This window comes from Pseudopodoces humilis, chromosome 1, assembly GCF_049639895.1.
Source record: "Pseudopodoces humilis isolate 2021_Gansu_Grassland_sample_001 chromosome 1, ASM4963989v1, whole genome shotgun sequence".
Taxonomy (NCBI): Eukaryota; Metazoa; Chordata; class Aves; order Passeriformes; family Paridae; genus Pseudopodoces; species Pseudopodoces humilis.
Window position 1 is genome coordinate 24,200,396 of NC_142200.1, and position 11,467 is coordinate 24,211,862.

Here is an 11,467-nt window from a genome sequence, read left to right on the forward strand (position 1 = left end):
AAGAGAATGCTTCTGCATTTGTGGTTCATTGTCATGATTGATAGGACCAGTCAAGGTACCACTGTGGACAAAGAATATGACATAAAGCATTTTTGCTATTTACCTGCTTTATATCATCCACAAGCTCTACCAAAACTGGGAGACAGTAGCACAAAAATCTCTTTCAGTTTTTGGGAGACAGAGGAGATTGTATTATGCTCAAGGCTTATTTTAGCACAGCTGAAGAAACTCTTATAACGTGGCCTCAGATAACTTCAGTGAACTCCCAGGATACAGAATTTCTTCTAGCTATTGCATATTAAATGAGCATAAATGGGTAAATTGAGTGTGCTTTCATTTATTCTGAAGAATAGCTGGTGATATGAATTGTTCAACTATCTGAGCAGAGGAGAATGAAGATAAGACTGCAGCAAAATTGTGATATTGCTCTTGCAAAAGGGTCATCTTCAATATATGAGCTTCATAACCAGCATGCTAAAGAAGCATTGAAATGTTATGTCATCTGAAAACTTTGCTGTTCATATCCATCAGTCACTTCACGTGGATTCTGATTCCTGATGTATAAATCTTTCAGAGGTTATGTTCTGTGACAAAAGACAGAGTCTGAGTTGATCTCTGATACTGCATTCCTGCAAATCACCTGGAAGTAAAAGTTCTCTACTGGGGAACTGGAAACACAGTGATGTTTCCTTTCTAGGCCAATAACATGATTACATCTAGTGCTGAGAGGAAGTTATATCTGTACTATGCCTGTTTGAGATCTTATGTATAGCACAAAAACATCCATTTGGTTTAGGTCCTTATTTATTTATCAAGAAGAAGCCAAAAGGGCCAAGAGGTAAATGGAATGAAGACTGTACCAGTCTCAAGCAAATCCCAGTCATGCTTGGCAGGTAGACGGTCTACAGTGGTGTTGTCCACATGTCATGTTTTTTATGGCTGCATTGTATGACTTGCAGGTTTCCCCAGGGTTTCAGGACATGGAGTGGGTGGGATTTACCAGATATGTCAGGCTTATACCATGCATTCTCAGATGAGTTCCTTTCAACCAAGGCAGCCTTGTAATATTGTCCTGCCTAGTGTAACAGCAGGTTTGATGGTCAGGAGTTGTGGGTCTCCACAAACACTGCCTGTTACTAATGGTGCTGTGTGGATTGGCCACATTTGAAGGAGAAGTTCTTACTGGCTGCAGCACGGTAGCATTGTGGATGGAAGAACTATGGAATTTGTCCTCCTAGGTTGGGCTTGTGGTTGTCTGACTTCAGATTCATCACCATTGTGACTCACAGTCTGTGGTAACCGGCTTGCACATCCCTGCCACCCCTCTCAAAATAATGAAAATTAGTCCAATGCGTCTAAGAAATCATCAGTATTAAATCCTTTAGATTTAGGTCATGATTCCTATAACTTGGGTTGTGGAGGCAGGTTCTAATCCTTTGTGTCATATGTGGGGCTTGTTCTTTTTGTGAGTTTAAAGGAAACAAAACAATGGACTCTTTTAATTTAGCGAGTTTTATTTTTATTTTTTAAATGTTGGCACCAAAGTGGAAAGTACTGTACAATCAATATAAAGCATCTTTTAAGAATCTTTTGTGCCTGAGTGTACATCTGGAACTGTTTGCACTAACTAAAAGTAAAATAAATGCCACAGCATATTATACCACAATTTTTTTCATTTAAAAAAGGAAATTGAAAACACGCCACTCCTAGAAATGCTTGACATTGAATTGGCTATTGAAATGGTATCAGTAAAGTATTTATATATTCCATATTTTGTTCCATACATCAGCTTTCCTTGATGCGTTAGACTTGGAAGTGTGCCATGTGAGCTGAAATGTTGCCATTTATGAAAGACCGCCTTGTTTTAAAAATGGACCGAATCTTGTAGGGTACAGGAAGTAAAGTAAATCAGTTTGAATGCAGGCACATCTCTCTTTGCCCCAGCTCCTGCATGCTTTGTCTCTTCCTTGTTTGATTCAGAAGTTGACTGTGTTTATGGTAAATACCAGTATTCACCTAACAGCTAAATATAGTGATAAAAATAACCTCTACCATAAAAACTGAATGAACGACAAGAACACTGTAGTTCCATGAACCAAGAAATCCACAGAAGAAATATCGTAATTTAAAGTCGGTTTTACAACATTCTTTAATTTTAAATGAAGCAAAATACTTCTGTGGTTAAATCACAGTTCTTCAGTCTATGCTGTAAAGGAGATTCAAGAATGTGTATTTCAAAATGTTTTGCTTGGTTTTGTTTTTAAATAAAAAATATAATCCAAAGCAAATGCAATAGATCTCTGCATACTTGAAACATGTTTTCTGAATTTATCTTAAGTCTCTCGCTGCTCCAGAGGGTTGTGTGTATGGATTAGGACTAGACCATTATTTCACCATCTTTCTCCATCCTGAACTGATTGCAGTGAACACTACAGAATTAGTTGCAGATGTCTCCTTTTCCTTCTAGTTTGGAGGACCTCTGGTTTCAGTCCCATTTGATCTGAACTGGGCTAAGGAGCATAGGTCTGTCATTGTTTAAAGGGATTCAGTGGAAGAAATCGTTGCACCTGAAAGAAGTTACTTCCTCTGTATATATACACAGTCTGTGCTTTTAAATGTGGGATGCTGCGGGATGATGCCTATATGAAACTTTCTGGTGTGTCCCTCCTAATTCAGGATTATTCTTTGAAATGTCAGGGTCCATCTGAAGAAAAAGATAGCCGGAGCTAGCTTTGCAAGTGGGGAGTTTGGTTTGACTCAAGAGCATAAAAATGATTTTGGAATTCAAGAAATTGAGCAATTTAAGACATGGTGAAAGTTCTTCCAAATTTCAGGAAAAATTGATGTTAAAATTAGGGTTTTTCCTCTTGAGGGATTCTTTCTTTCCCTACCAAACTCTCATTACCTCCTAAGGTACAAGTAGCAGAATATCCACTGAGAGTTTGTATGAAGAATGTCCATATATTAAAAGCGTCATGACATATGTCTTGAAGGAAATTAGCTTGTGAATATGATTCAAAAAAAGTGTTGGTTGTAAGGTTTATTGTTTTTATTAATTAAAAAGTAAATAATGATTTGTAGAAGCTGGACTTGTAGGCTAAGTGTCAGACACCAAAAGCTTTAGGAGTTCAGATCACAAGAGCTGTTAACTATTTTATCAGTGCTGGCTCTGGTTTGTGGCTCTCCATCACCACTTCATCCCCTGAGTGATTTGTCTCAGAGCTGCTTACATTCTCTGGGGCTGTGGCTAGTGGGACAGTGGTGGGTGCTGTAGACAGGTCTCATCACTCCCTCAGAGTTCAGGGAGCTGTATGAAAAGGTAAGGAACAGGTAAACAGTAGCAGTAAGAGCAGAATGGCTCCCACAGGGGTTTTGTTGTTAAAGAGGATGGAAGAGCTGTAAAAGCTGTTCTCCTGGGTGGTGTGATGGTGTCTTCCAATCATGTGGAAGAGCTTTGCATTTTGCATTGTACTTCTTCAAAAGCCTTTTTTCCCTGCCCCCACAGATAATCTCTGTTCTGACAAAATAATCTTCTACTCTGGTAAGAAATGTTTTGGGGTGTGCTTGAAAGGATCCTTAATATCTCCTTAAAGAAGGCAGGACTAGGGAATTTAGAGACAGTCGGAGAGAAATCTGCCTGCCTGTGATCATACAGTAGGAGAGTAGGGTTTAGGGTTTTGCAAGGGAGAGAGAGGTAACAAAAAGGAAAGTTGTATGTAAAGCCCTAAGATGTCCAAAGAAAGGTAATTGGGAAAATCAAACTTAATGTTACTAGATTTAGATGAGAAGTACAGGGGTCTGTGGATAAATTCAGCAATCTGCAGACTGGGTGGCAAACTGATGGAGGTAGTAAAAATCATTTGGATTATGATAGAGTAGCAACCTGAAATTCGAGGGCAAAACCAACACACTATTTCCCACTACCGTGTTCAATTTAAATAGCAAAACATTGCCAGCTTTTTGGGAAAGTCTCTGCTCTGATCCGAGCGCGTTTCTGATCAAACCTGAACTTTGAAATGCAGGGAAGGGAGGGAGCAGGAGCAGGAGCCGTGCAGTTGGTTAGGGCTCAGTATCGCTTTTAGTTATCACCAGCTGAATTGGAGGATACAGGCTGTGCCTGCTTGCAGCGAGCAGCAGTCTGTTAGAGGAGCTCGATTTCTCTCACTCCTTCTTCCACCCACCTCCATCTCCTCTGTGCCTGTGTCTGCGCTCCCACATGCTTCAAATCTGTGTACCTGGACTGCCTTCCTTAACAGTTCAATGTGAGTGTTAGCAGAATGAAAACCAGATGGACCAGCAGTTCCCACTGTTATCTCCCCACCAGCTCTGGCAAGCCTCCCTTTCTCTCTCCTTTCTTGGCATGGGAGAAATATTTGCCTTTATTTAGGAGGGCTTGGGCTCACTGCTGTGCCTCTTTCCCTCTGTTGCAACATGAGCTGAAAGCTATTTATTCCCTTGTTGCTGAGGTTGGTTGAGGTGAGTGCAAGATGAATTCGGCTATTAAGGAAGCAATTAACATTTCAAGACGAGTTTTCGTAGTTCTTTATATTAAATTAATGGCTTATTGAAGATAGAGATTTAACTGTTTTAGTATAGTGATACAGAAAGGAAATATGTATAGAATTTGTTTAGAAACCTGATTTTGTTTTCCAGCATGTAATAATTTACTGTTGCTTGATTTGCAAATCATAACTCACTTACCTGTGCAACAACCTTAATATTTAAGGTAATCATTGTGGATTACTCTAAGGTTGTCTCTGTGGATACCACAGCTGAGGTTTACTAACCTTAGATCAACACTACAGATCCTATAAAATTGTATCTGTATTCCCCTCATCCTATTCTGAGCACTGCTCATCTTCCCCAAACTTGTCTCTAAATTCTATATGAAATTATAGCCTTTTCCTGAGAGCTGAAACATTGCCTGTAGGCATTTCAACAAAGGTTGAAAATGGCTTCTATAACTGCAGTACCTGACACACTGCACCTCTGGGTCTTACTACTTGCTTCCTCAGTTTCTTTAGTTTCAGACAGATATAGATTGGTATCTGTTGTTAATTTTTTTGGCGGGGGGGAGTGGGGGCTGGTTTTTTTTCCCTTCCCCCATTAATTTTTTTTTTAAATAACTTTCTCGTATTTAAGTTTTCTGATAATTGTTTCGAGGCTCTTTAAAACATATCCATTCTTTGTTAAATGTGTGCATTGCATTAAATTTCTGTTATTGTCTCTCAGAGAAAATTTCAGATGCGATTATTTCACTGAAGTTTGTATGTTGTTAGTAAGAACAAGGTATTGTGTCACAAAATGAAGTGACAGAATTTACAGAATGTGACATGTCTTGAATTAAAACCATGGATGTACGTGCTTGCCCATTAGCAGCAACACTTCCTTGCTTTACTTGTGGAGCTCAGGAAGACTTCTGTTGGGCTGTGTATAAATAAATAACCCTGACTCCCCAAAGAGGGAATTGGAGAATTTGACTTATTCCCATTAAAAGCTAAACATCATTGTACTCATCTTTTCTCAAGATGGCTTGCTAAACTCCTGGTATGAATGAGAAAGCCTTAATTTTGCCTTCAGCTGATAAATTTTGCTTTGTTTTGCCCATTCTTAATAAATGAAACATATGGGCTTGGATGGCTTAAAAAAACCAACAAACTTAAGGTAGTATCATTCAAAAAGATGTTGGGAAAAAGAGTGCACTTTTGTAGATTATCACGTATGTTGTATATTTAGATCTTCAGTTGCGAGAGAAGTGTTATGTTTTCTTCCTGGTTTTGCCTTATGTTTGTTTTGTTTTCTTGGGGAGGTATCTTCCTGCTTATCTTGCAGGTTTTGAACATTAAAAGTTGTTCTTAATATGTGAAGGTGCAAACTTACATGCTTATATGAAAATAATTGTATGTATGTGAGATGATTGACATACAATTTTGGCATGTTGTATTTATTTTTCTGGTGAATATGAGAATAACCAGGGACATTGTGGTAGAGTGATCCAGGGGGTGTGTGTATTTAGCATAGGTTTAGCACAAGATTACAAAGAGGAGCAATGGGAGAGGGCAGCTGGTGATAGAAAGAGGAGACATGAAGAGAGCTGACTTCAACCAATATCCCACCCAATACCTCACCTGTACTAAAGAGCTTCAGGTTTTAATTCTGGAAGAGATTTTGTAATGGGATTTATTATCTTCCTGTCCCTTCATCTATTTTTCCTCCTGGCTAACATGAGGGCCTTGAAGGGAGGTGGCATTATTGCAGCTCCAGGAGTGCTTGGGAGGTAGCATCTGCACATGCTAGAAATAAAAAACAAAGGATAATGCAGCACTGCTACAAATGAGGTCTTACCATCTGTGTTGCACCTTCTTAAGTAAGGTTTAGATGATGCAATTTGGGAAGAGCACACTGGAGTAGATAATCAGGTGTAATCTTTCACAGCAGATGCTGAAATGGCTCACTTCTTGCATTAGCTTTTAAGATTTTGTCAGAGGGGGTGTGCTTGGGGAAATAAACTGGTGTGTTCCTGTGGTGTGTGTTGCAGATCGCACTGAGAAGCATTCCACAATGCCAGACTCACCTGTGGATGTGAAGACACAATCCAGGCTGACGCCTCCAACCATGCCACCTCCTCCCACTACCCAAGGAGCTCCAAGAACCAGTTCATTTACGCCCACAACGTGTAATTAGTCTTATTTTCTTCCTTTTCTTCCATCTTCTTTCTGTTCTGTATGTCAGAAACTAAAATAGGTGAAGGGAAATGTGCATGAAGTGGCAGGAGCACCATTTGATTATATTGGGATAAAGTAATTAAGCAAAACAAAGTTCACAACAGATTAACGCATCTTTAACTTATTAAGACATTCAACTCAGAGTTGTGTTGTTATTTCGTTGATCACTTGGTCACAGTGTCAAAGAACAATGAGTACTGGCTTCCCGTGTACTTAATGCTCAGGTTAGCCCTCTTGTGAGAAGGACAGAAAACCTTCTTCTCTTACATGCCATTATGTTGTTTAAACAATCCCATTCCCTTTTGTATAGAAACTTCAGGGAGTTTGTTTGTTTGTTTGTTGTTTTTAAGGTGGAGATAATTCCTAATGAAAAAATACTGATCTTCCTCTTGCTTATGTTTCAGTGAAGAATTCTGATTTCAGTGCTATATAATGTCTAGTTAATATTGATATATAACCAAAACTGAAGTCCTTTCATAATTTTTATCTAGAGGTTCCTAGTCTGTTACCACTTCTCTAAATCACTTAGGGCTGCATCTCTGTCTCAGCTTATTGATGTAAACATATAACTCTACTAGTCTTGGTATATGCTGCATTTATGTCAGCATAACTGAGATTTGAATCTGGCACGTTGTCTGGACTATTCTTTTCACAGCCATGAAATGATCCACATTTCTCATACTAAGATTTAGCTGCAAATTTTTTGGTCTCTTTTATACTGCCTTGTAATAGTATAAACATGAGAATGTGTTTACATTTCACGTTTTAAATAAAACATTTTTAGAACAGTAGAATACATATGCCTAAACAGAATGAAAGCTGCATCTTCTATTTGTCTTGCCTATGTCTGTTTTAGTCCCTTTCTCTCTGTTAAATGCCTTATTTAAAATTCACCTCTATGCTGAAGGCCAGCTGGAGGCCTTTGTACTACTTATCCCAGGGAGCCCTGTCCTGACAATTTATGTTGAACTTAAACAGTGAGGAGGGTTTGTGCCAGCTATTCACATAAACTCACATTTAACCCAGTCACCCTGATCCTGCAAAGATTTGTCTGTTTTGCTTAACTCCAGCACCTGAATCATCCTGGATGGAGCTTCACACTGGAGCTGCTTCAGTCTGAAGTTAAATTGTTTCTGGGTTTTTGCAGGATTAGGTTCTTGCAGATTAAGCTCTCCAGTGTGATGCCCTGCCAACAGTGCAGGATGATCTTTGGCAATCATAAAAGGAATATGACAATGTTCTTTAGTCACACTCGCAGTCCTCACAAGGCCTCTGGGTATTGGTTTATTTGATAGAGTTCAGCACTTCGGAAGGTGTGTGAACCACAGCTTGATTTTTGGGGCTCCTTATTTGAAGATTAAAAGTCTGAAAATCTTTTATTTATAATATTTTAATTGCTTTTTACCCTGTCAGATTTTGGAATTTGGCTTTAGGTGTTCCAGCTTGTACAATAAACAGTCACTTTTGTCAGAGTGTCTGTTACATTTATTATTACTACAGCAGGAATGCCTGCAGGCCAGAGAGATCTGACTTGTTTTCTGGTCTAGAATATCTTTGTTTTCTTTGGTTTAGATGATTAAAAATTTTTGACGCGTTGTAGTTTGAAATTTTAAATGCTAAATTCTTTTGGATTAGCTACGTGCGTTTGTTTTAGAAATTATGCACAGCTTTGCCAATTGGTAAATTCAAATATTATAAGGAAACCACTGAAATAACAGGACTATTTCTATATTTCTTTTGTTGTGGGAGAAACCTTTATCAGCCTGTCTTCTCCCTGTATCTATCCTAGGTAATGAACTCCACTCTACTCTGCTTTCTTGATCATAGCCCCAGCACCCTCTGTCTAGACCAGTCCCTTATGTATGACAGAGTTGTTGTGTGGTGTCAGGGTAGATCAGCAGGACATGTCACTATTCTCCCCAGTCCTCATTTTCTTAAAGTTCCTGGTAGGATGACTTTTGGCTATGTGAGCTCCTTGCAATCACAATGTATTTGTTTACTCAGATACCTCACCCCACTGCAGCACTCAGAGCGTGGCCTGCAGCCGTACAGGGAGCTGAACTTGCTGAGGGCAGCTTCTTTCTATTTCTGTTTTTTCCAATCCTTGTTCTCACTAGCCCACGCAGCCAGAATAGGCAGTCAAAAACTAGGATAAAACACAAGCAGAGGCTAGATAACAATTCACATAGCTTTTTCTGTAGTGCCTCTGGAAGGCAGTGACTGGGGCAACAAAAACTCCTTTGAAGGTTTGTGGCAGTGATTTAAATATGGTAATAGGGTAGTGATTTATATTTAGTAGTGGGTGTCCACCCTGAAGAAGGACTTCCTGATTAAAGCTAAGGATAATCGATGAAGGAAATGAGATGAGAATGGGATGTTTGGCTTCAGAGAGGCTGGTCATTGAGAGACATTGAAAGTATTTAAAGTTGCTAGCTTGCCCTGGTTGTGCTTCTAAATAGGAAACAAGCTAAACTAATACTCCTATGCATTTTTGTTTGTAGACAAGTTCCTGATATTTGATGTTTTTTTGGGATGAGTTCTGAGTGGCTCCCCAAAAAAAAATTTAGACAATTTCTCCAGGACGGTGGCCCACTGAGTGCAGCTGCTGCTGGGTACAGTCACATGCTGCATGCTCACACCTGCCAGTGCAGTGGTACACTTGTAGTTCTAGGGAGCCGCCATTCTTTTCTTGCTGTTTGTTGTCATTTTAGCAAATCAGACTCAACCTCAATGGCATGTATTTTGAGTGTTGCTGTTCCAACTAACCTGAGCGGAAGAGGATGTCCGCAGTTTGATTCTCTGCCCTCTTCTAGAATGTGTATATGACTCAAACTGAAATGGCAGCCAAAAACTCTCTGTTGTCTTCAGTATGTCTGCATGCATCTCATTGCCATAAATTTTGAATGCTTAGTACTTCAGATAGTTATTCTCACAGCAACCTTGCAACAGAAGGGAAATGCTTTCTTATCCTTTTTAGAGATAAGGTGCTGGCACGTGAAAGCAGAGAGATTTGCTCATGGTCTTTGAGAAATCTTCTGAAGTCTAGCTTCATGCCCTTTTTGCAAGGCTTCAGGGCACAGGGAACATTGGCAGCATTTGTACCTGCACAGACAACTTTGTGTGTTCCATATGTTAGTAGCTAGGAAATCTGTATTGGAAAAAATAACCTTCTCATTGGGTGGTGTAAGGTTAAAACGTGAAAGTCCTGTTTTATAAACACAGCTGTCAGTTGTGTGTACAAAACACAAGTAAAAATATTCAGAGATAAACTGAGGCTTCATGAAATATGTCTGCACGTTTTTTTCTACCCCAGAGAGCAATTTTTTTTTGGTCTTCAATCATAAATGCACTCATGCTTTTTCTCTCTCCATTTCCCTCTCTTTTTAAAATCCTCTGACAAAAGGCTGGTATTCAAATGATGCTTTTCAGGTCCAGGAGCATTTTGAAGGGGCTGTGTGAGAGACAGCTGCTGTTATTTCCAGTCCTTAAAATGTTCAGCACCAGCTATTGGGAAATAGATATAAACTGCAGACTGTCGCTCTGTCTAAAGGCTAATTATCTTTGATTGTGCAACTTAATTAATTCTGAGGTCAAGTGCAGAAAACATAAGCTGATGGATTTTCCCCTCTGTCTCCTTTTTCTCTCTATCTTTACCCCAACCCCAATCTTTATTTTATCCTCTGTCTCTCTTTCTTTCAGTAACCAATGGCACTAGCCATTCACCAACAGCGTTAAATGGAGCTCCATCTCCTCCTAATGGCTTTAGCAATGGGCCATCCTCTTCCTCTTCCTCTTCTCTGGCTAACCAGCAGTTACCGCCAGCTTGTGGAGCTAGGCAGCTCAGCAAACTGAAGAGATTTCTTACAACCTTACAGCAGTTTGGCAATGACATTTCACCAGAGATTGGGGAGAGAGTGCGTACCCTTGTGCTAGGACTTGTGGTAAGCAAGTATTTTTTCTGTTCTTTTTCCTCTTCCTTGCTTGATGTGTTTATTTTATAAATGAGTGGGCCACATGCACTGCACTCATTGTACTTTAGGGATACCAAGCATGCAAGAATGAAGCTCCAGCTCTTGCTGACAGAGCTAACATGAGTAGCCTGACTAGATTCCCACAAGTGGCAGCTATTCCCTGCTAGGTATAGCCTTGACTATTTTTTCCAGTGAATTGTTAAGGTGTAATGGTGTGAGAGGGTTTTCATTCTATAATGGCAGTACCCCTAATGTAGGCATACCTTGAATCCTGTAATGTAGTAAAATATGGTTTGACTTGCCTAGTTTAGTTGGATGAGGAAAGGAGAGAGCCCTGAATATATAGTGCCAATGGTTAAAAGGGTGAGCTGAGTATGTTTGGACTGCAGTTATGCAGTGCAAAACTCTTTCTCAGTGTCATTGAACCAAACAATTATGAACCCAATGAAGCACTGCTGCTACTTAGGTTGCTTTATTGGTAAGGTTATCTCTATGTGATGGTATGACTTAATGAAAATTTCAGCTCTTTCTTACTTACATCTGTCAACTTGGGCTGTCCTTTTACATGCAAAAAGTGAAATCCGGCCCAGGATTCGTTTTACTCCCAATAAAGTCCTCTCCCTGCCAGACATTGTTGTCTCCCATGTATTTCCTTCAGCAATAATTGGATGTACTGGGGAAGATGCTATTGTGGTGCTCTAATTTACATCTGTTCTGAGCAGCTGCAATTACCATTGATTTCATTTGGAGCAGAGGCTGACAGCACTGTTT

At 39.6% G+C, this 11,467-nt stretch overlaps 1 protein-coding gene across 6 annotated transcripts in view; it reads left to right on the forward strand.

Moving 5' to 3' along the window:
- The window catches only part of RUNX1T1 (RUNX1 partner transcriptional co-repressor 1), a 116,461-nt gene that overhangs the window by 58,362 nt on the left and 46,632 nt on the right, over nt 1-11,467 (forward strand). For all 6 annotated transcript variants that reach the window (XM_005517030.3, XM_014256352.2, XM_088054719.1 and 3 more), the window contains 2 exons: nt 6,539-6,676; nt 10,425-10,666. In XM_005517030.3, the coding sequence (XP_005517087.2) occupies nt 6,539-6,676; nt 10,425-10,666 (380 nt within the window). The remainder of the gene's footprint in view (nt 1-6,538; nt 6,677-10,424; nt 10,667-11,467) is intronic.